Source organism: Festucalex cinctus, chromosome 9, assembly GCF_051991245.1.
Source record: "Festucalex cinctus isolate MCC-2025b chromosome 9, RoL_Fcin_1.0, whole genome shotgun sequence".
In the NCBI taxonomy this organism is placed as follows: Eukaryota; Metazoa; Chordata; class Actinopteri; order Syngnathiformes; family Syngnathidae; genus Festucalex; species Festucalex cinctus.
In genome coordinates this window covers 2,811,622-2,837,600 of record NC_135419.1, presented here as the reverse complement: position 1 = coordinate 2,837,600, position 25,979 = coordinate 2,811,622, and the positions used below count along the sequence as shown (strand labels likewise).

The following is a 25,979-nucleotide window of genomic DNA, read 5'->3' as shown; positions in this document are numbered from 1 at the left end:
GAGTCATTTTTTATTTTACTTTATATACATATATAGCTGTTTTTCCCATTTACATTTATGTATTTAATTTTTAAATTATATTTTTATATCAGAATTTATTTCCATATTTATATTTATTTTTGAGTCTTTTTAAAAAAAAAAACCAACCTTTATATCCATTTATAGCTGTTTTTCCCATTTACATTTATTTTTATGTATTTAATTTTTAAATTATATTTTTATATCAGTATTTATTTCCATATTTTATATATTGTTTTGTCTTTTTTTGTATTTTATTTTTTACTTTATATACATTTATAAATGTTTTCCCATTTACATTTATGTATTTAATTTTTAAATTATATTTTTACATCAGTTTTTATTTTCACTTTTATCTATGTTTTTATTTTGGCTTTTTTTTTTGTCCTCCATAAGTATAAACGCTCTCACAACACATCAAAATGAAATAAATTGATATAAATGTGTCTTGAGATGAATCCTGAATTTTACCCTTGCTGGTCCCAGTAGGAAGTGCCACATAGTCATGCACTGAACAGTGTCACCACCTAGTGGTGTATTTAGTCACTGACTGTGCGTCACTTGAGGAAACAACAGCAAATGGCAGCTGTTTAGCAACATTTTATTCTTCCATTTTCTGTGCCGCTCAGCGCCCCCACCGAGCGAAGCGGATTCTCTTGAGCCACCGTTGCATTCTATTAGTTCACCAGTAGAGGGCGCTGATGATTCCGACAGTCCTTTTAAATTAAATTTTGCCCAACTTCCATTTGCAATAACAATAAGCAAGTTCAATGTGAATGCATGTCAATAATGATCTTTAATGTCAATATATACAGAACTTGAAAGAAAAATAGAATCTTAAAAATCAAATGAAATAAATACAATATCATACAATTTCCACAATGTCTTTAAAAGAGATATCTATGGAATTTTTTTTTTTTTTTTTTTAAATTCAGCCTCTCTGGTTTGGCGGGGTGCATTTAATTCCCCCCCCTCCAGAGAACTCCCTACAGCTCCCGCACCTGCTCTTCATCTTCTGACTCTTCACTGTATATATTAAGATACAATGTATACAATCATTTGCAAATGTACTAGGTACACACAGATCAAACAAATGTCAATAAATATTAGATATGGGGACTATTTTGATTAGTTTTTATTTTAAAATATAGAGAGGTTTATTTCGTTAAATCTGGTGGTGAGATTTTGTCCACCATTAATAATAATAATAAAAAAAATGTAGTTCATCATTGAGCTTTAAAAAAAAAAAAAAAATCATCACCTCTCTGAAACAGATGCAGTAAAATCCTCGTTAACAGAGGTGGGCTACTGCATTAGTTTAATCCAGGCGTACCAAATAAATTAGCAAGTAATCTGTATATGTGCAATTTAGAACTTCTGTTGTCACCACACGGTTTCACATTCATTTCAAGACATTTTGTCCATCTTGCAGCCATTTTTTTTTTTAACCTCTTTCGATACATTATTAGTATCACAAACATGGATTAAAGGTCAAGGAAATACAGCATCTGTCCACACATGCATTTATACTGCCAAAAGTGCTAGAAGACAAATTTGATCCTTAAGATTTTGCAGTATGTCAAAAAGAAGCATTTGTTGTTGTTGTTGTTGTTGAAGGCTTTGAGGAAGCGTGAGCAGACCATTTGCAGCTGTCCCTCAAGTCAACATCTCGCCCGCACATAAACCTTTTTTTACTGCATCGTGTGGAGAAACGGAGAAAGCAAACACAATGGAGGAAGGAGAAAGAAGTGAGGCGGAGAGGATAAACAGAACGTAGATGAAGAGCAGTGGGAGGCAGGGGGCGGGGCACAGTTTACGGAAGCAGCATTGTTATCAGCCAATCACAGTGAAGGAGAACATCAGCTGGTGCGTTTCTTCCCCGGGGAAGAAAGAATGAAAGGCGAGGAGGGCAAGTGCATATGAAAAGCTGTGGAAAATAAATACAAGTCTGTCTCCCCAGCAGTAACAGACACGAGTTCCGAGTCGTTGCTTTTTTGAGCCGATGCCTTCGCATAGTGGGCGTGTGCGTTTTGTGTTCAAAATAAATAGGTTGAAAAAGGGAAGATGGTAAGCTTTGACGGAGTTCAGTCTGGATGAGTGAGGTTCGAAAATGGCAGCACTGGCTCCCTGTAATGCTTGTGTGCGCAGTTCTACATGTCTGTTGAGGTGAGTTTCTTCATGCTGCGTCGCTGGGCTAAACTGGACGCGGCCACAGGTTCCAGCACGGGCTGGCTTGTCTTCTGACTCAGCGCTGAATAAGTGGCAGCCATGGCTCCCTAGAAGGAAAACGGATATTAGCGTTGACATTAACGACATTGCTCAAAAAGAAGTTAGTGATATTGGTCTTACAGGTGAAATTTCAGGACAAACCTAAAATGCACTTTTACCTTTTTTTTCGATTAATTTAACCTTCTGTCTGTATGAAGTTGAAAAGAAAGGATTTTGAATCCACAAATGCATTTTTATGCTAATTAATAATTCATTTGGAAGAGGTTTGGGCTGTATTGAATGGGTTTGAGTTACATGTGGTCATTATTGTAAACAACATCTCTAATGGTGCTTAGTTTTCACACTACAATACCTACCAGCGAAAAAAAAAAGACGAACAATGACACAAAAAAAAATCGACATGAAAATATTTTTGTGACAAAAATTAAACAAAAACTAAAATAGAAGCCAATCATTGAGACGATGACGATAACTGAACTGACTGACAATTTCGTCGATTACTAAAACGAAAACAACACCATGACGAAAACTCACAAAATCCAATCAGAAACCGGAATGAAACACCGGTTGGAGAAAAGAACGACTCAGAAACTGTTCACAGCACTTTATTTAATGTTCAAACATGTTTTCATTCATTGTGCAGCTGTAAGGTTAATCTCAGGCAATTATGCACTTTTTTTTTTTTTTTTTTTTTTTATTTAGGCGAAAGCTAAGTTTTAAGACGGCATATTATTGTCAATATGTTTAATTGAAACAAAGTTTAATAAAGACACCATTGTGTTAAATTTATCTTGCATGGCAAACTACAGTTACAAATAGGTGTGATAATTTTCTGTATAGATGACATGTATGATGCAGTGGTAATTTTGACAAGAAATTTTAATTTAGTTGGTCTTTTGACTAAAATTAATTAAAGTTTTAGTCATAATTTAGTCATCTTATTGTATTCTAGTCTTAATCCAATTTTAGTCGACAAAAAAAAGAACAATTTTAGTTGACTAAATTGACAGTTTCGTCGATATTTTCCTTCAGCATACATTTCAACTTTTATACAGAAAAATGAGAAAATTATCACACCTATTTGTAACTGTAGTTTAACACGCAAGACACATTTAATACAACGGTGTCTTTATTGTTTCAATTAAACATGTTGAACTGACAATAATATATCTTAGTTTTTACCTAAATAAAAAAAAGTGTGTAATTGCTTGAGATTAATCTTACAGCTGCACAATGAATGCAAACATGTTATAACATTAAATAAAGTGCAGCGAACACTGAACAGTTTCTGAGTGGTTCTTTTCTCCAACCCGCGTTTCATTCCTTCTGATTGGATTGTGTGAATTTTTTATCACTGTGTTGTTTTCATTTTCGTTTTAATCATTGACAAAATTGTTAGTTGGCTTGATCCATTCCCGCTCACCTTGACGAGGTGTGGTGCATCATGGCGTGTAAGCTGGAAGTGTGGCAGTGCATCTCTGCAGGAAATCCAGGAATGCTTGAGAACCTGCTCTGCCGTGTATCGCTGGTGAGGATCCACATGGAGCATGTGGGACAGGAGGTCCTGCAAAAACGTACATCAGGGAATACGCTAGCCTACGGCAAAATCAGCTTTCATCTCCACTGTTTACATTGTATCTTCTGCCCCTGGTTCCATCTTAAGGGAAGCAGAGGTGGTTGTTTCAAAGTCCTCTATAAATATAGAGTTGAGTGATGGGAGTCAGCATCATAACTGCATGATTTGCAATGCCGAGTGGCGCAATTCTAGTCCAGCACAACTAGCTCGGGAAAATTTCCTTAAGCTGCATGAAGATAGAGAATACAAGAGCACAATGCTTTCTGAATTCAAGGTGAAGAGACCACATTCGATAAAAAGGCTACTCTCCCTCTTCATTTTTTTTTTCCACCAGTCTATGTCTTGAATTTGATTTACATTTTTCAATAAAGAAGGGTTCGGTGAATGCGCATAGGAAACTGGTCGGGTTCACTACCTTCAACAGGGTTAAGAACCACTGTTTTACATATTATATTAATAAACACAAATAATACATTTCATTTTTTTTTTTTTTTTTACCCATTAAGGCCTAAAGCATACCTCGAAAACCTATGGGTGACTTTTGAGTCACCTCTGAAAAGGTTTTCCTGGAAATTCAACAATATTAAAATATTTACAATTATTGATAACTATATAAGCAGATAGAATCTATCCATCCATCAATTTTCTTGACCACTTACTCCTCACAAGAGTTGCGAGGGGTGCTGGAGCCTATCTCAGCTGGCTGTGGGCAGCAGGCGGGGTACACCCTGAACTGGTGCCAGTCACACAGAGACGAACAACCATCCGCACTCACAAGCCCCAATTAACCTGCCATGCATGTCTTGGAATGTGGGAGGAGACCGGAGTACCCGGAGAAGACCCACGCGGGCACGGGGAGAACATGCAAACTCCACCCAGGAAGGCCGGAGCCTGGACTCGAACCCGAGTCCTCAGTACTGGGAGGAGGACGTGCTAACCACTCGTCCACCAGTTAAAATATGACTCTATATTTTAAATTGACCCTTACATAACAGTGACATATTTTCCAATGTAGACGTCAGTTACTTTTTAGACCATTTTACCTTTGAGGTGTCTGACACAGTATCCCAGTTGCCGCCTGTCAAAGAGAACTTTCCGGAGCCTATTCGAAGAAGAATCTCTTCTGGTGTGTCATTTGGCCCATTTGCAAATGGTGTGTACCTGCCAAAAGGATTAATAAGGCATTAAAAACTTCTCTAAAAAAAAAAATATATATATATGTTAATAAAACCCATAATAACTTCTGTACGAGGGTCTTCAAAAGGAATCTGTTTTGCAAAAAGGTCTTACCCAGCCAACATTGTATATAAAAGAACTCCAAGACTCCATATATCACAGGCTGCATCATAACCTTGCCGCATTAGTACCTGAACACAAACACATTTAAAGACCGTCAAGGATGGAAGATGGAAATTCCAAACAGCCCAACAGGTGCTTAAATGCAATTTCTCCCGTTTCTGGCTCACCTCTGGTGCCACAAAGTTAGCGGTATAACAAGGTGTGAGGAGCAGACCGTTGCCCCCCCGAAGCTGCTTTGCAAAACCAAAGTCGCAGATCCTGATTGAGTCCGGATTCCCGGAGTCGTCCATATACAGAATGTTGCTGGGCTTCAGGTCTCGATGAACTACCTGACAAAGGTCATTTGAAAAGATGGGATGATTTGATTGCTGAGTGCGTGTCTACACGTGTGTGCGTGATGTTTTCTCACCCCTTGACAGTGGAGGTAGTCAACAGTCTTCGTGATGTGGTAAAGCACAGCACTGGCCTCTCGCTCAGAGAAAAACTTTTGCCTGAGGATCTTGTCTAGAAGTTCTCCGCCCTTCAACAGCTCCGTCACCAGGTAAACATACCTGCCCTCGTCATACACCTGACATATTCACACACAACAATTGTCTGTCAGCATCTTTGTATTACACGCTTGGAGTATGATGGAATACCAATAAAACAAATAATGTACTGACGTCCTTGAGTGTAATGATGTTAGGATGTTGGCCGTATCTCATCAGGATTTCAATCTCCTCGGAGGGGTCCCTCTTACTTTTGTCTATAATCTGTGACAACAAAAAACAATCAAGTCGTTTGCATCCTATCGGCTGACGTTGCCCTCTGCTGGATAGATGACCTTGCAGCTTTACATAAATGTTAATGTAACTGATGACTACTATTAACTGAAGACTAGATTGTAGAAGGAAAGCAAATTAAATACACCATAGAGGCAAATGTTACATAATGTTATATTGCATCACTGGATACTATGTAACCTTACGACTGAAAAATTCTCTCTCTCTCTCTTTTTTTTAAGTGTACTAACAATTTTTGTCCATGTGTGCATCGTCTCTATACGATGATCTTAGAAACAAATTGAGTCTGGAATAGGATAAATATTGCTTTAAGGTACCATATCAAACACCAGTATTAATGAAAACATCGCATGCAGACGTGCATGGCTACGTGGTAGTAAAATCTTCCTACTACTTAGGTGCCCAAAACACGCAACTGAAAAGAAACGCATGCATCTGAGCATCTTAAATGACTTCATCTTTATAATTTGTCTCTGACTGTATACAATATTTTAGCAGCAGTTTAAATGTCAGTGGCTGGTTACCTTCACAGCATAGTCCACGGCAGAGACTCGGTGTACACAGCGTTTACAAATGGAATAGGAGCCGACTCCTATGTCCTCCTGCAGCTCGTATAGATCCAAGAACTTGGACCCCGCATGCATCTGAAAGGAAGAAAGAAAAAAAAAAGTGATTACATCTCATTGGAAAATAGATTTTTTTTTTAATGTCCTGTTTACAAATACTTGTGTGTGTGTGTGTGGAGTGCATGCCCACCCATGAACAAATTCATCTAAAAAATGTGATTAGTTTTGAAATTTTGTCTATTGCCCATCTGCCCACGTGCCTCAAACACATTGATTTATTGAGTTTTACGCTCCATTTATCAATGGAGTTTCTGCTTCCGAATCTTTCAGTTGAATAATATTTTTTTTGATGCCATTCCCAAATTATTTTATTCACTTTGAGCTCATACCGCATCACCTACAATGCTGATTAGAGCCTCTAATTGACAATGCCTATATGGTGGTCTTGAACGTTAGAGGACTCTTTTTACACAGATGTAGAAGTGGGTTTGAGCATGTACACGAAAGACAATGAGTGAGCTTACCTGAACTATCGGGATTATACTAAGGAGTGGGGAACTCTTGTTTTCATCCATCGGCGTTGGAGCAACAAAACTGAAGCCTTTGAAGAGCTGGTGGGCGTTCGCACTGGGAGGGATACCTGGGGAGTCTAAATCAACAAACAAACACGCTGCATAATACAAGACTACGAGCCTACAAACAAACACCCAATAAATTATGTAGTGACAGGTGTGAACACACAGCAGGACGGTTTCAAGCTAACAAGCTTACACTGAGTGCGAGTACGTGTATATTTACCTTTAGGTGTCTTTGCGGTGAACTCTGGGTCGAAACAGAACGTGTCATCTGGTTTACCTGCCGCCGGCTTGAACGGGGGCTGTAGTTCTCTCCTGTACAGTTTCTGAGGAGAGCCACATTTTATATTTTAGATATTAGCGATCAAACGCTCCCGTAGGTTGTGTGGAATGTGTGAACACGTGCGTCAGAAAGGTTCCAGGACAGGTGTCACAAAAGATATTTTTAAATTCATACTACAGGTTTGCCCCCAATCATCATCACGACCGTTATGATGCCGTCATTCACATCTTCAAAATGGGTCCCATTGATAACACCTTGGCGCATGAGAAAGGAAAAAGGAAAATAAAAATGTTCTCCGCATCCAGGAAGTGGGATGCTGTTGTCATGGTGAAACGCAGATTTCTCCTACCACAACTCTCTCCTCTCCTTGTAACCGAATGAAGCAAATGTCACCGGATCGCTTTCTAGACGTGTTGATTTATCATCTGGCCCACATCAAAGCGGAAATCTCATCATTTGGGTTTAAAAATGTATTTTTGTGACACCAGTCCTGGAACCGTGTTGACGCGTCTCATCTATGAAAGAAAGGCCAATACCCCTCTTCACTGAACTCCCTCCCATTCCTCTACAATGGTGACCAGCCAATAGCGGCCTGCTGGCTGATGAACACTCATGCAGAGCTATTAGTTCACACACAGCCAGAACTGGCCATCAGCCCAGATGCACACAGAGTGCTGGCACAGCCAAAATTAATGGCCAGGCTGAACGTTTGCGAAGTGTGAATTTTCAACAGAAGCTGGAGTTACATGCGTGTTTGTGTGGGTGCGTGCGAAATGAAAAATGATTGGGTGTGCGTTAAGGCTGCCACAAACAACTATTTTGCTAGTCGGCTAATCACCAACAGTAGTCGCGATTAGTCGAGTAACCTGAACATTTTGGGACGTCTGCATTCAGTTTCATCTCATGAACGTAATAATGTCAAAAATGACAAAAATGGACTGAAGTTTTTCACAGGACAGCGACGATATGACAACACCGGCATCTTGCACCAACAAGCAGCTGCTCTTTTTAAAAACGAGACAAGGCAGTTTTCGTCAAAAACAGAGTGCCAAATAAATAAATACATACATAAACGACTCATCGACTTTTAATATTAATTGGCGACTTCATCGTGACTAGTCGACTAATATTGGCGGCCCTCGTGTGCATGTGATGTGTACTCACATTCCAGTCAATGGTGGAGAAGAAAGCGTGGCGTTTGATCTCCTCCACACCGTCGGGTCCGGCCCCTTAAGACACAGATCACATCACTTCAGTAAACCTGGCATGATGAATATGTACCCCTTCAAAAAGTATCAACACTTTCACACAAAGTTCTTTTTGTGGTATTCTGCAGTGCACCCGATTGAAGTAAATGCCACCAATTATTAAGTTCATGCTTAGAAGAAGAAAAAAAAAAAAAACATTCTTGAGGACATAGAATAGTCATATACGGTTTCCTAGGTTGATTCACCATAAAAGTTCAATACTACTCACCTAGTCTGTTTGTTGGGTTACGTTTGAACAGCATCCTCAGCAAACTCTGAGCTTCCAAACTAAGGAACTGAGGCATTCCTAACTTTGCTCTAAATCGGAAAAAGAGAGACAAACATAAATAAGCACCATAGCACCACTGTTCAAATGAAAACTGTCACCTTTTTGGTCATCTAAGTTTGCCTCACTGGATGAATAAACGGACAGCTACTTCTAATCAATATAATCAAAAGCAATTTAAAAAACTGTATTAATGCTATATTTGAGAAAATACACTAAACAATTAGTGCTGAATTACTAGAATTCAAATACACATAGCAATGTAGTAGAATGCAACTTTCAAATCATAAAGGCTACAATTTATATATTTTATTTTATTTATTGATTGATTGCTTATTTCACATCTAGTTTTAAGTTCAATGCTTAAAAAACATCGCCATGCTTTTATTATTTGGGCATTAATATTATATAGGTCTAGCTGTTTTCAATTAGCACTGTTTTTTTCACTGCTTCCATAAGATTTTTTTGTATTAAGAACTGGCCACATGTTTACATAGCATTGCTTCGTGGACCATGGAAAGTGACAAAGCCACATATGTGCTTTTTGAATTATTATTATAGTCTGACCGGTCACTCTACATTCAGGATCAATTTCTGTTCATTTGTTCATGAATTGAATACCTGCTAGAAAACTTGGGAACACTAATTAGAACCCACTTGTCATCTTATCACTTGTACAGTTGTATTAGAGCAGTTACATTAGCGTGTAACTCACTTGAGAATCATGTTCATGGTCTCATTGCGATCTTTCCCTTGGAAGGGTAACGTCCCCGTTAGCATCTCAAACTGCAAACATATGAGAAAGAAAAATTAATGCAATCAATATATAATAACCCAATGAGTACAAATACTATAACCATTAAGTCTGCACGGAGGTAGAAAAGTGATTTCATAGTTCGTTCCGAGATGATCTTCTGCTGTGTTCTTTGTCACTAATCATGTACTGTATATATCTTAATGCTATGGCAATCACTAACACGTTCTTGGACCCCGGGAAGGAACTAAATGTCAAACTCTAAAATGTCCGGGAAACCTTAGTCTACGAAACGATCACCATGAGCTCATATTCAAGTTTTGAGAGAAGTCACATACCATTAATACTCCCAGCGACCACCAGTCGGCACTCTGCGTATGTCCTCTCCTGTTGACCACCTCAGGGGCCATATACTCCACCGTACCACAGAAAGAATAAGCCTTCTTATCAGCATCCACTGACTCTTTGCTCAGGCCAAAGTCTGTACACAATGACATCCGATTATGTCTCATCTGGACAAACAAAAACATGACAGTCCCCAGATAAAAGCGTACAAGTTGTGATCGTTTCCTTAACCAAATAGAGAGGATTACTTTTTGTGCGGCATCCTACTAAATTCACAGGGGAACATGTTGATATACACAGTGTAAAAACATACCTGTTAACTTTACATGTCCAGCTTCATCAAGTAAGATACTGGGGGGAAAAGGAGCACATGTTCAAAATATTATTGTAACATAATGAAAAATGTCCATGATTCAAAATGATCAGTTGAGGGTTTTGTGAAAATTTTGGGGTTTGAGGTTAGGAAAGAACAAAAGACACTGTGAGAGGATTTGTGGACTAAGGTTTATGGTGAGTGTTTTTGTTTTGGTGTGCAAGTACAAAGATGAAGGCGAGGTCGCGTACTTCTCCGGCTTGAGGTCTCTGTAAACTATGCCCAAGTTGTGCAGGTGGTCAAGGGCCAGAGCCAGCTCTGCAAGGTAGAATTTCACATCTTCCTCTGTAAACATAACCTGTTAAGAACTAGACAGATTTACTCTCTGAACTCAGATGAGGACAATTCAGTGGCAAGAAAGAACGTTATCGTCACAAGCCCAAACATTTCAAGAAGGCAACTCGATTCTGTATGCTGTTGATTTGACGCTGCCGGCAGCTATCGCTTTGTTTCTGAGAGATGCTTTTGACAAAAGTTCTCTCATGGCAACAACCGCACGATACTTAAGTTCCCATAGTGAAAACCCTTGAAAGGAAGTGATCAGGGCGACAACCTGACAAGCAATTAATACTTGAAGAGCTGAAAAGCACTTTTGTTTCCACAAGGAATTCCAGTCATAATATGATTAAATGTGAACACAGACAGAGGAGACATGACTTAGCAGTGGTAAACGTACAACAGTCTCACATGGAACTTTCATCTTCAGAATTCCTTCAGGGTTAAAGAATATTCATATTTTCATTTGTTGTTTTTCAAACTGACAAATGCAAACACCCGATAGTAGGGCTTAAAGTACAAAGAGATGTAGGGCACCAGAACGTACGTTTACCTCTTTGGATAAGCGAGTGAATACATCTCCTCCCCTGAGAAAGTCCAGTATTAAATACAGTTTCCCTTCCGTCTGAAAGGCTGCAGAAACAAGGAAAACGTGTAATTTAGCTAAATTCCATAGATAACGGCACAGAATGTTTCTATTTATGCTTGAATCAGATAGCCTTCAAAAATTCATCACCTTGCTCATCTTATCTAACCATTAAATGTACCGGACATTTTCTGGAAATTTACTTTTTTGAAAAAATCCATCCCTTCCTTTTGCAACTAGTTGACACTTTGTAGAACTATGACTGTCTGCAATCTCAAGACTGAAACATTCTTTGCAAAATAGTTCATATTCTGATTGGATGAAGAGAATCAGTGAATAGCAAGTTTCAAAACTTGACACAGACTGCCAGTAGGATTTTGGTCCTGCGACCTGAGCTGTACATCTCTTTCCATTTTTGGATGGTAGATTGAACAGTGCTAACAGATATTCAGCACTTTAAAAAAAAAAATAATCATAATAACGCAACCCTGCTTTAAACTTCTCCATGTTTTATTCTTGACCTGTCGAGATATATTTTGCTTATATGATGCAATTTGTTTACTAATGTGCACTAGCAAACCTGTGCTGTCTTCATCGTCATAAATTTACACACAGGTGCACTCCATTTAATAATTAAACACCTTCTCAAGGCAATTTGTTACACTAGATGGATTTTTCAGATTTGTATTCATAACAAAATGGCATGAATCATTTTCTTTCCATTTGTCAATTATGTGCCACTTTGTGCTGGCATATGAAATATCAATAAAATATATTTAAGTTTGTAGTTGTAACAAGTGGTGGGCGATAGAGCTTCAAAACTATATCATTCAATTTCTAGGAAATCTGCAGTGACAATATTTCTGACGATATGGTAAAAACATGACTAACAATAGATTTGCGATTGCAGCTTCAGGAACAACATTATTGATATTGCGCACAATATTTAGCCCACCATTATTCTCCAATTGTAATGTAAAAAAAGTGCAGAATATAGCGCTAATCTATCAGTGACAGAGGTCAAAATGGAAACAAAAACAATCCAGGTAGTGTTTTCCATGAGATCTAAATGTAACATAACTGCTTACAACTAAAAAGAATACACACACCTTCAAAACTGTCATTGTCTTGGCCCTGTTGTCTTGTTACACACACCTGTTTGCACGTTTGCAGATTCCAAACCATTTTGCAGTATTTTCTCCTTTGTGATTCTCGGGAAAGTAGCTTGTTTCAAGGCAGGGGTTTTGTAGCGTCCGAACGCTGCCTTGTTGTTCGGAAGTTTGTGTCAACCACATGTTGGTGGTAGAAGCAAAAAACTCCACTGGTGATATGGACGCGCCCATTTCAGGATTACCCTACCACCGTCTGCTTTTTTGTCACGAAGGAGTGCATCTAATCAGTGGTCCAGAAGTGCTCGGTTGAAATATTTGCTCACTTTTACTCTGAACACGAGCTGCTTTCATGTCATAATGTGTCTTCATATTTGGCTGTGTTTAAATTCTAGGTTGCATTTGCTCTTCATTTTAGCGGTACCCGTGTTCTTGTATAATTTGCAAACGATTGCAATTTGCAATATATCTGACCTCTTGTAGCTAAACCACCACCACACGATAGAGGTACCTCCAAATTACGCACTAAATCCTCCTTTTAGGACAAAGTTGCAGAGCTGTTCACGCTCTCCGACATTGTTGTTATGCTTAGGGAACATCACGTGGCCATGTGAACGTCCGAATGTACTCGACGAAGTGCGAGGTTACGGAACATGTCGTCACATCATTGCAGTGTCAATTTTGTGATATTTGGGGTTTTTTTAATCACCCAAAAAATACACCGGTTGTAGAAGATATATGTCACACCTCAAATGTGAGAACTGAAGATACTTTGTTGTTCTCCATTTTCTTACCGTAGTGCAATTTCACTATGAAGGGATGATTGACCTCCACTAAGATGTCTCTCTCCATCTTGGTGCGAACTCTATCCCTGACTGAACAAGAACACAAGAGTGCGGAAGCGGATTATATTTAACACTGATGACAGAACACACTCATTGTGCTGTGGGTTTTGTGAACCTTACCTTTCAATGATGCCTTTTTTAGAACTTTCATTGCATATAACTGACTAGCATCTGGACCCACAATTTTTCTTACCAAAAATACCTGGTGGGGGAACAACCATTTAAGATGACAAATAGACCGATCAATTTTATTTGGTGCGTTCTCACCTTGCCAAAAGAGCCCTGACCCAGGACCTTGAGGAGTTCAAACTGTGATGGATCCGCTTTCTCACAGCCTTCTTTCACGTGGTGAGTGATGGGAATCTCCTTGTATGTCCCGTCATCCTGCACACACGGGAACATATGAGCAAGACCAAGCGCATGCATCGAGACCCCTGACCTTACTTACACAGTGCGTGTAACACTCTCCCTCCTCCATGGGCTCATCCATGATCTGATGTCCATTGACCTGCAGCCACAAAAACAAATTACATCATAGGAGTCGGAAAAAGCCAAAACTCAAGGAAAGCTCGTGCATGCGAGCTTTCAACTGAACAGGACTGCGGCTCCTGCACGCCCACATGAATGATGAACAAATCAACAGATGAAAACGATGACTCACATGCAATAACAGAGCATTTTCACTAACATGTAGTCCTTCTTGTTGACAAACAGGATGGAATTCATACTCTAAAAGTGCACATCCTATACAGCAGTATCCATGCCGTATCCCTTGTTATTGGGAGTCTATAATGGCAGACAAGACCATAGATAGCACGTCTGATGCCTTTGATTTATGTAGCCTCTCTATGAAAATGTCACTCCGATACTTGGTACTACTAGTAACAACAAGCGGATTATTAATGACAACATAGAACTGTGTTATATGTAAATAACTGAAAGACCAGTCAAATGCACCAGCCAAATGCGCAAAAAAAATTAAAATATAAGCATTAACATAGTCCTGTGGTGCAGAGATTTGCAGGTTTCACTTATGAAGTGAAGCTTACTGCATGATGTATTCAGTCTAGTGTGTTTGTGTGTGTTGAATTCCATCAAGGCTCTGAAGAGAGGGGATGAGTCATAGCACTACGCAAGCCCACTCAGTGGGTGGAGCCACCGACATACACTCACTCACTCACTCACTCACATCCACAGAACAGAGGCCAACAAATCACTTTGCAATATGATTGAACTACAGAAAGCTGCAAGAGGCATTACCCTTTAAAATATATATCTATATATTAAAAAAAAAAAAAAGATAGGAAGATACAACTCAAGAGATATCAAGATGCAAGCATTGAGCATCTGTGAGGTCCGAAGTGTGACATGCTGGCTACAGCTAAAGCCAAGACATCATTCACACATGCATCTTCACTCCCACCTCTGCTGTGGCTCATCACAGCTTGTAACAAGAGTGCAGCCTACACTTGCAGCATGACAGGCCTATTTATGCCATTCTCAAACACGCAATTGATCATATGGAATAGGCCTAACGCTCTCTGAACACGATTTTGTTTAAATGTCTTCCATTGTCCGAAACTGATGCAAAGGGGATTAAAAGGTTACTCCAGTTTGAAGTGGCTAATCTAGATGTTTACTTCAGTGCTTTAGTCAGCTGTCAATGCGGCTCATCTACAATACATTAGATCATAGTGTCATTTTTAGAAGATACTACAACTAACATTCAGTTATTCCACACTACTGACTATGCTTTATCAGAAAATGCTACAACAGGCCCAAAACACTTAGATCTGTGATTCTAAATTGGTGAGCTAGTACTCATGGACAGCTTGTAAAAAAATAATACATGTATTAGTGTTCATATATATATATATATATATATATATATATATATATATTTTTTTTTTTTCCTTCAGAACAGGACAGAGTTCCCACATTTAACACACAATACTGGGTAATCTTAGGAAAATGTTGCCCACTTACTTGTGCTCTAGTCATTAGCTACTCAAACAAATACAGTGCAGCTCAGCCTTTGGCTAGCAGACGTCATAGCAACATGCTTTTGGCGGAATGTCAAGCTCTTTTGAAAGTGAGCTTATAAAGCATGTGTATTTTCAGAGGCTATTAAAAAAACGTTTTGTTATTCATAATTTCAAGTGGGTTCCAGGGTGACATGATGACAATAGTTTCTGGTGTTATGACTGGTTAGCCGCACGTGTCTGCACCTCTTTTTTTTATCCGATTGAATTGCTCTACAGTTTCCAAAGCACCTCGAAACTGGTTGATAGAACACCGCGGAAGGTTTTAATAACATTTACTTAGCTCATTATGTTAACAAAGAACAGCATAAGGTAGTGTGAAATACTACGTGCATTTACACCGGGAAGTTTATATATGCAATAGCAGCATCACTCTTTTCACTTGCAGGCAATCCTGCACTCGGTAGGTCATTAACTCGGAAAACTTGGAAATACATGAGAACACAATCATGTCTTTTTAATCGATAATGGAGAAGAAGAAAAAAAAAAAAGTTACCTGATAGCGAGCTGTCACTTTGCACACTAACTACATGCGCTAATGCTACATGCGCTAAGCTAGCAAAGCAGCAAACTCCTCGTGAAGTATAAATGGCAACAAACACCACAAGGAAACTGAGCGTCATTGTTCAACGAGTCTGACATTCTACCGGAACGCAATGTTTCAAAGGCCTGGGGGATAGTTTTGAAAATGATAAACCCAGGCGCTGTAACAAAAAATAAATAAACATGTAACCAGCTGTTAGCATTAGTTAGCGTGTTAGCATGCATCGCGATGCGCTGCAGCTCGTGACGCGAAATGGACGTAACCTTTAACCAGGGCAAGATACCGCAACTCGGCAACAAAGCCGAAACAATGTAGAGCAAGTAGAAATACAAAAACCCACCTCATTGCTAACGTTGCTTATCTCCATGTTGTGCCAGGATTCCTCTCTAAATCTAAGGCATCGTAGTCCACCTAGACCCCCGCTCCAAAGTACATGTTCCCCCCCACTGTAAAATCCCGGCTGCTCAGGTCGGTCGTTCGGGGGGGAATATGCGTGGCTGACCGTAGACCACTATCAGGGTGGGACTTGGGGTGTCAGTGTGTGGGTATTTGATGTCAATGATGGGACCATGCGCTCTGCAAAGACACCGTTACCCTGCCATAGCTGCGAATATGGCGGCTACTGAGGTAACTGGTCAGTGAATGAGTTTATTGACGTATTTGTGACGCAACTCAGTTAAGGATTTCCCCTATCCACCGCAAAGCACCGGCTCGACGACGTGAATAGGGGCAGGCTGCGAAAACAAGGTATTTAATAAATGATGGACGCAAAATAAATGATAAATGATGATAATGTATCACATTAGCGTTCTGTTTATATCGGTCCAGGTTTCTGATCCGAGAGTTAAAAGCTGAATGTGGAAGCCTGACCATCTCGTCCTGACGGACATAAGAGGCTTAAAGCTCATCCACTTTCACTCCAGCTGTTTTCCCTCCCACCAACAGTCAAAGCAAAGCATATAAGGATACAGTACGTCTCTTTACAATTATTCACCAGTATTTTAGTTTTCCCTGAAATATATACAGTATTTGTCAATTTGGTGATTTTTACTCAGACGCCAACGTAGTGTAATGCGGCATCTTGTGCCACAGGCATGACATGAATAATATACTACTAAATATACTCTTACATATTTAGTTATTGGTGAGTAAGAAACAGTCACAAGTGAGTTGGAAGTTATTTAATATTTTCCCCAGACTCTACCAGAGCAAGGCAAATGATGTGCAATAAAAATGAATTGAATGAGCCAAGTTTCAATCCACAGGCACTGGGCACAGAGCAAGTGTTTGTTACGATGAACAGCTAGCAACTCCTGTTTCAAATAACTTTCTGTGTACTGGAAAAATGTTTGTGCAGAAGCTCGGTACATATGAAATACCATAGCTAGTCATTTTCTTGCACTCCTTGCATTTGCTCCTCTGATGCAGAGGGCTCAGTAACGTCGTCTTTCATCCTCAACAATGGGGAGCCTTCATTTGCTAGATCATGTGTATGTTCAACACCACTTGTCGTCATGGTGATGTGGTAGTTGGAGGACTTGTCTTCGGACACAACATCAGGCAGAGCCCCTCTGTCCTTGTTCATGTCCCACACCTGGTCCAAAGGCTGAGGTAGACTGGCAAGGAGTTCCTGAACATATGTTGATAAAACGATCAATTAAAAAATAAAAATGAAAAACACTTGGCAAGTTCCGGTTGCTATCCAAACCAAACATCTTTGGTTTGTGAATGTACCTGCTGTTTTTCCACATCTTTATTTCTCACCGCGTGAAGCAGTGTCTTTGTGAAGCTCGCAAGGTCCAGGTATTTTTGCTTTTGGTTCTCTAGCTCTTTTTCTAAGAACTGCACTTCCTCATGCTGAGAGGTTTGAAACAAAAAAAAAAGACATTATTTCAGTTGAAGTTATGTCAGTTAGCAAATAGGATTGCAGACACTTTGATCGGCTCGAATGTCAAGTCTTGGTGTGCGTCCTCCTCACCTTGAATTCAAGTAGGCTTTGCATCTGCTCGAGATCTAAGGGCCCCATTTCACCCTCGTCGTCATCTTCCTCTTCATCCCCATCAATCACTTCGACTTTCTATATACAGCATATGTATATAAAAAGTCATGTTATCAACACCTTGTGCTATTATAACACCAATATGAACTATCACCAACATTATCGTGCAAAACACGTCCGTATGGTCAAATTACTATTTTCGATCTTTTCTAAGGATAACCATCTTTTTTTTTTTTGTCCAGGCCTGTTTCACAATTTTGTTTTTAAAATAATTCTGTTGATGTTGAACAAGTCAAGTAAAAAGCAATGTCTGATTTTCTTAATTTGATTTTCATTACATTACTTTTGTCAGATTAAAACTATTTCTGTCTGGGGGTTTTTCTTTCATTAACAGAGAGGTACCTGCCAGTATCTACGGTATTACGTAACTAGTAACAGGCCTAGTACTAAACTGAATACCCGTACTAAAATCTGTGTAATTTTGGTTGGTTTTAACAGACCAACGTATCCTAGCTTAACTTGCACCTTGGCACGATAAAAAAATGAAAATAAAATATTACATTAGTTAAAAAAAAAAATAAGCCCGAAAAGTGAAACTGACTGACTAAGCATACCTAGACCGCATATGGAGACCAAAGCTATATAATGTAATAACAACGGTATTTGTAAAGAGTCTAGCAAGACTGAACTACAGAAAGAGACATATTTAAGTACCACATTATTAGCCAGTGGCGCAGCACCCGACGATGCATTTGTTCCATTTTCGTCTCTCTGGTGTGAGTCAACGGTGCTATCTGGGGGTGAGAGCTCTGCATTAACACCGAGTTCCACAGTTCAAAGAGAGGTAAACGATGATGAGAGTGTTGCATCGGCGGCCCCCACCTTCAGAGAGGCAGAGAGATATCCCATCATTCAAGTCATCTCCGAGTTCGGGTGTTCTGAGACGATCTTCGTCCGGGCTGAACGCCACTGGAGATTCAACTCTGGGGGAGCTCGTGTTTGTGAATACAGCAGGACCACCTCTAGGCGGGGGTATTTCAATACCCATGAGACGGTACTTCCTTCGTCTGTTGCTGATCCAGGTCTGCCGGCCAGGGACAAAAGACACAGTGGTATGTGAGAAAGATGTGCACAAAAAAAGGTGAGAATGTCCATTTTTAGTAGAATAAAAGCTTAATAGAAGTTCAATTTAATATCTCACACTTCTCTTAAAATGTCAAAATGTATATGTTGTATTATATACAGTATCCCACAAAATCTTATACAGAGAATTGTGATTTTAAACGACACTTGAACACCTGTGTCCTGTAGGTGGCGTTAAAGTCCAGTGTTCTTGAGTAACAGAGTCATTTCAAATAATACAAAGAGACTCAAAAAGAACACGCCAGACACTGCACATTTAAGTTTTACCCCGAGGAATTTTTACCTTAACTATTTCAGGATCTACATCGAGCTGGTTTGCCGCAGCAGTGATCTTGTCCCTGCACACTACGCCCAGGCTGGTCATGCCCCTGTCCCAGTAGCGTTTCAGTTGAACGATATCCCCATCGCTGAATTGGGTCCGATCCTGCAGCTAAACACAAAATGTTACGGAAAATGCTGAGCAACATCTATTTTTGGACACCGGACAAAAACAAGTGTCATTACAACAGGAAAGCGATTGTAGAACCATAATGCTGCTTGTAATAGGGCAGTTGAGAAAGCAATGAAATTATGTGAGAAAGCGTACATGTTCAATAAAGACAATAAAAATGGTCTCAGTAAAGATAAAATTATAAAAGACATCAAGGCTGCAATTTTTTTTTTCTCCATTGGATATATGGTACAAAAAATAATAATTTGACACATCTCTGTGAAAAAAAGCATATTACCAAGAAGCCGGACTGAATTCGTACCTCTTCAATAGTTTCTTAATCAGAGTAGGTAAATGCTTGAATTTTTTTTTTGGTACATTTGAATACACACATCACTGGTCATGTTACGGTAATTAAACCGGCGCAGTAGAACTGTATGACCAAAACATAATCTGCCTTTGACAAAAGATGTCATTTTGCTTGACACCGTGAATAATGTGGTAGGACTTCTTACCATCAGATTATCCAATTATGTACTTTATCCCTCAGAACCTAAATAAGCTCAGCTCAATTCAGTGCAGTTCAAGCCCACTACGAGAGGAGCAGATTGTTCAGGTAATACTGACAGTGACAATCAAAGTTGAGCATTTTTGTTTTTGTTAAAGGGATATTTGACTCACAGCCATTTTCAACAGGAAGAAGCTAATAGTTTGTCAATAATTCATGTGATAACATTACCTTTCATGAGCAATTAATACCTTTAAAAACTAAATTTTTCCAATCTTGGAATCATATCAAACAATATTAACGGTACACAGTGTTATCCATGGCCACTATTTGAGGAACTATGGTATGCAGATATACCTAATATTTAAGTGTATGTTGCACTTTTTGCACAATGGAACTCACTGTTCTTTTTCTGGAATTGCAGATAACCCACATGGCATCACTGACTGAAGTCTGTAAACAAAGAAAAACCCAATTAAACTCAGGCTTTCAATTCACTTAGCTGGACGACTTCATAAACCCCTTCCTACCTGCGAGCTGTTATCCATAGAAAGTGAGGTTTGCGTGAAGGAGTAGCTGCCCTGATGAGGTGTGTTGCTATTAAGTAGCAGATTTTGGAAGCGGGCCGTGGTCAACGAGTCTTTTACCAAAGTCGTTGTCTGCTTCTGATGGCCGTTATCCTGAGCAGCCATATTTGCCAGTTCTTCTTCCCTTTGCCACTCATCTTCTTCATCTGCCGTTTCCATGGCAATGGAGAAGTTATGACTGGTGTCCAAAGTGCGTGAAACTGGTCTCTGCATCTCCCGGGCTTTTAAAGAACAACCGAGTTCAGACTTAATTCTGCTGCCTTCGCCTCGTTCCGCGAAGGTCATCATCTGCTGGATGCAGGTTGTCTGCTCTGAGGTAGGACTCGAGTTTTGGAGTGGGAGGGACAGACGGGTCTTTTGCGGCGCAGGGGGTTGTGGTTGCGGATTGGTCTCAGATTTGGGCTGAAGCTGAGCCGGGGGCAGAGGTGAAGAGGACCACGGCTGAGTCTGCGCAGTACCAAATGGTCGAGTCCAGCCGGGAGGCAGGCCTCCGACCCCTGCGGTCAATCCTACATCCCTGAGGGATTTCATGTCCCTTCCAGCAGTGTAGACCAGAGATGCAGAGGCAGACGTGAGGGGTGGCAGATTCTGAGAGCGTGGCACAAGCTTGGAGTGATGAGATGAGGAGCTCGCGTTGGTTTTGCTCTGCATAGCCTGGCTGATTAATGAGCAGGGAGCGGGTGCTGGTAGCTCAGATTCTGACTGCGGGGGACCTGCCGGTTTCGGCTGGGGGCGAGCGTTGGAGTTCTGAGAGTAGATACTGTTTTGTATGAGGTCATTATTATTTTTGTTGTCCCCGCTGCTGCGATGAGAGGGAGAAGAAGCGGAGGAAGATGATCCGGGGAGAAGGTGCACACGATTATGGATATTCCGTACGGCTGCGACTTCATCTGGGAGCAACGCTACTGCAGACAGCCCATGATTGGACAGAGCTCCTTGAGCTAGAGTGTGATTGGACAACAGTCCCCCAGCAAGTCCATGACTCGTCAAGGGATAAGGCTTGCCTCCATTCTGGTCTCCCATAGAGGCAAGTTTCCGTCTTTTGTTACCGACCCATGTCTGTAGCGAGAAGTACAATTCAATCAGTAATACTTAAAACAGAACACTGCGGAAACTAACTGAGTTAAATGAAGGCACTAAGGGGGGGGGGGGGGGAATAAATCATTGCTATTTCATTATTCTTACCCGGACAACACTGAAGTCCAGTTTGGCCTCTTGAGCACATTGGAGTATTAGCTGGAAGCAAGCCTTGCTCTGATTGGTCATCCCATTATCATAGTAACGCTCCAGGATCATCTGCTGTTCCATTGTGAATACCGACCGCAGGTTCATCTAGAAAGCACCCAATAAACGGTGATGTCACAAAGTAGCGAGGATCTTTTAAGTAATTCCCTTTCACTGCTTTGTGTACTCCATTACTTTCGTAGCCAAGAAGCCACTTTTTTTTAAGACACAGCTTTTACTATTAAGCTAATATGTGTTGTTGTTAGCATTATTCTGATATCCAAGACAGTCAATACAGTGTGACAGCATACATAACAGGAGCCCAAAATGGCTACTCATACTTCTATCCACCTTATTCCCGAGGGCTCTCATGGAGAAACAATTCTGCTCCCAACATTCCGTAATTTAGCTGTGTTACAGCAGGTTTCATGTCACACCATGATTTATTTGAATGTTTTTATTCCCCCCTTTTCTAAATGATCCTGCATTTGAAAATGACTTTCACAAATTGGGGAACTTGTTGCGATGTTAGAGTTTGTATAGACACGCAGAAGACGTTTAATCCGTGACTACAAAAGCAATGTTTTGAACTGGCACCCCTGACGAAGAAGAGGGAAAGTTGTGTGTTTCCAGCACCTATCCGGAATGAGGATCACAGAGGAATTCGTCTGAGAATCTTCATTTGAAAAGCCCGCATCAACCGCCTATGTTCGAGTTATTTCATTTTGTGGACAAAGAGCACGGCGCATTGAACCTGCTTGCTTTGCGGCAATTTCCGCAGGTGCCAACATCAACAACATTGGGTATGATTGTAGTGTATGGGAGACACGGCACTTTGGTATTAAACCTCAGACATTATTACAGTGGTCTCAGCAATATTTTGTTTGGATAATGGATGGTAAGTGTCTTTGTCCTAAAGCTGTAGGGGCCTTTGGAGAGATTTGCAGCGATTCAAGTCTGGCCTAAGTAGAGATCCATCCATCCATCCATTTTCTTGACCGCTTATTCCTCACAAGGGTCGCGGGGGCTGCTGGCGCCTATCTCAGCTGGCTCTGGGCAGTAGGCAGGGGACACCCTGGACTGGTTGCCAACCAATCGCAGGGCACACAGAGACGAACAACCATCCACACTCACACGCACACCTAAGTAGAGATGTTCGCATACATTTTGATGGAGACGGATTGCAGTTTATGACATCAAGTGGCGTGGAGCTTGTTTACATCAAGTGTGTCCAACATCTCTCAACAAAACACAGTCAATTTTATATTGTGTAGGTACTGATTTTGCCTCAGAGATTTTGAAATTGCTCATTGCCTCACATCTGAAGCGACAGAAGTGGTAAAGTCAACATGCAACTGTACATTGACACTAGCCACGCCTCTTTTTTTTTTTAAATGCCATCCTACTGCCCTGCTATATTCTCGTGCAAAACAGTTTCCATGCGAACAACCCCCCCAAGAAAGTATTAAATGATTTTTTTTTCTCCTAAAAGCATGGATATACTCACAGTTTGGAGGCCACGTCTCTGTGGCCATGAATCCATGCTGCTACTATTGGAGGAGCAGAACCGTATATACGGCTCCGTGGAGGAGAATGGAGCTGCCATGTCGATCACAGCAAAACATCCACGAATTTATGTCGTCACCATCTCGCTTCTCCACATCCTGTCTCAGTGCACCTGGCACACTGTTGAGCGATGTAAACAAAGCAGAGAACTCAAAAGTTGAGTTTTAACGCTAAACATTATACGGAACAAAATCAAGCAGTTGTTTCCATGCGATTATGGTTACAGCATAACAACAACAAAAGGTAGTGACCAATTTAGTAAACACATGTGAGGAGGTTGAAAACAAACCCAAACAAAAAACAAAACAAAAAATCACATGGACCGTTGTACGACCAATAAGCATCCAGCGGCATTATTTCGGCAGACTACTGCGCATGGCCAAAGTCGGCATAGGTAAACCCAACAGAGGTAATTAGCAACGCCACTTGCACGAGGATTCACGCCGATTGTGAAATAAACCTCCTACCCAGGAAGCGTGTGCCTCCACTTTCAGCTTGTCTCGTACAAACACACAGACAACAACCCCGGTAAGCGGCACGTCGGCACCCTCGCTATAAACGAATCTGTGCAGGCCCGAGCGGCCATGTCTGTAACAGCCGACGCGAGTTAGCATTAGCAAAGCTGTCTTAAAAGGACAGCTGCAGCTAAACTTTTCCTTTAAGCCCGAGATTTCCCGAGTCCCGCCGCTGCCATTTCGTTGACCCTGGAGTCGAGCGAATAGCAACAGAAAAGCTGGTGGGGAAACAACTGAGGCGAAAAATGAAATTACGTCCATACTTGCTGTGTCCAATTCAGACGAATTAGCTTCTGAATTCAAGCAGATTTCTTCCCCACAGTCCCCGTTGCTAGACAATGAAATCAGACCGTCCGATCATCAATTCTAATCATGATTGTGACGTGTCGACAGACGGCGGCCAATCGGTGCGCGAGATCATCGTGACATCCGGAGAGGGCTGAAAACTGAGCAGCGAGGCCCCGCCCCTCCTTGACTTTGTGGAGAAGGGAGCCTTGCAGTGGAAGGAAGACGACGAACAACAAGGGACTTATGTTTTGTTTCCATGTCAGCTGACAACATAAGCTTAAGAGTTTTGCTTTTGAAGAAAGTGTAGGTTGAAGTTTAGTGCCGGCTGAAATCATTAATGCATTACTGACTTTTTTTTTTGTTACGTCTTGGCATTGCTTTTATTTTGTAAGCATTTTGCAACTAATTAAAATAATATCAAGTTTGTTTCACTAAACCATGATACATATTTAGCCTTTTCTGGAAACGTAGCCATTTTTAGGCGGGGATTTATTTAACAGAACCTAATCATTCATCAGCAGGGGTACCTGAACACAAATACATTCCATATGTGGGCACTCAATATGTTATTTTAAAAATTTGTGTTAACATTGCAAGGCTAAATAAGGCTATTGTGTATATATATATCCGTCAAATGCATGATTTGCTGTCATTACACTATCTGTGATTGCATGCGCAGCAGGTCAGCCAATCGGCCATTTTGGATCACTAACCTATGGCAACTCCACAAGCACAAAACACATAAAAATGCCTGTTAAATCTGCAATACACATTCATAAGTAACTTATGTATTGTTTATGAAACAAAAGCTTTCATATTGTAATGTTCATGTAAGAGATCGAGAACGATAAATAATAGATACTAAATGGTACTTCATTTATATAGTACTTTAGGCCCTGAAAGCGCTTTTCATTCGACTACTTATTCACCTACTGATGCCGATTCAGGAGCAACTGGGGGTTCACTATCTTGCTCAAGGATACTTTAACGTGGTTACAATCACGTGGGATCAAACCCACAACTTCTTGGTTGCAGGGACAACCACTCTACCACTGATCCACGCTAACACTTTAGACAGCAATTTTTTGGGGGGGGGAGTCACTGCAGTTCAGAAAAAAATTTAAAATCTGATTCTCAGCTTTCATGTTGTCCTGAAGTAAAACTGATATTGTAAAATATTTTGAAAAACTGTGTAGTATGAGAAAATAATGAATATGTACCCAATAACTACTGTACTGAAACTGTCTGTATCACCTCACCTGACAGTAGAATATTATTAAAATGATCTTTTGAAAAATCATCTCGCTCTGTCTCCATCTTACACCTCCAATGACATTGTCACGGCGCGACAAAACTGGCCAACCACAGACTGTAGAGACAGAATGTGCGACCAAATAGCCTACTGTGTCAATTTTTTTTTTTACACGGACAGCCCTCGGACCAAATAAAGTGGGAAATAGGCTACTATATGTAACGGTGATTTCCTATATATGCGGACAACTAGATCCCTGGGCATGGAAAACCACTGCCAGTATTATAATATATATATATAATGCTTTATGTAAATAAAATTTGCTGAATAGGATCATAAGATTGATCCCGAAAGCCGAAAATTTGTTATCATGCATAAAATTAGTAATCACAGCTCTCGGGTCAATTGTGATGACAAGCATGCGTTTGTGTTGGGAGGCCATGACGTCACCTATGTCTCAGGTGCACAACAGGGGGCGCTGTCCCTCTCAGCTGATCGCCAGTCGAGAGGTGCAGATGCAGACGACTGCTGCGGATATCCCCGTGCGTAGATAGGGTTGCTTGATCATTAGTCATGCACATTTCACCTTTTCTGGTTGACAAGAAGGCATAAACTGTTTCTCTCATCTTAGCACGATTAACACATTAGTATTACAGTTGCTGCCTTCTGTTTTATATTCGATATTTTAAATGATTTTCAACCCATCCCCTAAACGCTCCCTGACCCCGCATG

At 40.5% G+C, this 25,979-nt stretch overlaps 2 protein-coding genes across 5 annotated transcripts; both read right to left on the bottom strand.

Moving 5' to 3' along the window:
• Positions 1 to 795: 795 nt before the first annotated feature.
• On the bottom strand, positions 796 to 16,388 carry LOC144025475 (ribosomal protein S6 kinase alpha-6). Of its 3 annotated transcripts, none has more exons than XM_077531510.1 (22): positions 16,076 to 16,388; positions 13,598 to 13,657; positions 13,417 to 13,533; positions 13,270 to 13,351; positions 13,099 to 13,179; positions 11,163 to 11,242; positions 10,525 to 10,631; positions 10,274 to 10,311; positions 9,954 to 10,096; positions 9,577 to 9,647; positions 8,805 to 8,893; positions 8,493 to 8,557; positions 7,269 to 7,371; positions 6,995 to 7,119; positions 6,429 to 6,548; positions 5,785 to 5,874; positions 5,532 to 5,690; positions 5,290 to 5,451; positions 5,114 to 5,190; positions 4,867 to 4,984; positions 3,671 to 3,811; positions 796 to 2,294 (listed from the first exon to the last, which is right to left on the bottom strand). In XM_077531510.1, exons 1-22 carry the CDS (start codon positions 16,100 to 16,102, stop codon positions 2,169 to 2,171), a joined length of 2,181 nt encoding a protein of 726 aa, XP_077387636.1. In that variant the 5' UTR covers positions 16,103 to 16,388; the 3' UTR covers positions 796 to 2,168. The 3 variants fall into 3 exon arrangements, with proteins under 3 accessions (XP_077387636.1, XP_077387637.1, XP_077387638.1); XM_077531511.1 differs by lacking the exon at positions 16,076 to 16,388 and adding an exon at positions 15,688 to 15,968; XM_077531512.1 differs by lacking the exons at positions 13,099 to 13,179; positions 13,270 to 13,351; positions 13,417 to 13,533; positions 13,598 to 13,657; positions 16,076 to 16,388 and adding an exon at positions 12,305 to 12,978.
• A 513-nt stretch (positions 16,389 to 16,901) lies between these two features.
• hdx (highly divergent homeobox) lies at positions 16,902 to 24,150 on the bottom strand. 2 transcript variants are annotated; one of them, XM_077531508.1, is made up of 11 exons: positions 23,971 to 24,150; positions 23,134 to 23,312; positions 21,588 to 21,734; positions 20,346 to 21,461; positions 20,218 to 20,268; positions 19,161 to 19,307; positions 18,617 to 18,818; positions 18,449 to 18,528; positions 17,714 to 17,812; positions 17,470 to 17,592; positions 16,902 to 17,365 (listed from the first exon to the last, which is right to left on the bottom strand). In XM_077531508.1, exons 2-11 carry the CDS (start codon positions 23,230 to 23,232, stop codon positions 17,120 to 17,122), a joined length of 2,310 nt encoding a protein of 769 aa, XP_077387634.1. In that variant the 5' UTR covers positions 23,233 to 23,312; positions 23,971 to 24,150; the 3' UTR covers positions 16,902 to 17,119. The 2 variants fall into 2 exon arrangements, with proteins under 2 accessions (XP_077387634.1, XP_077387635.1); XM_077531509.1 differs by lacking the exon at positions 23,971 to 24,150 and adding an exon at positions 23,660 to 23,875.
• Between the last annotated feature and the right edge of the window lie 1,829 nt (positions 24,151 to 25,979).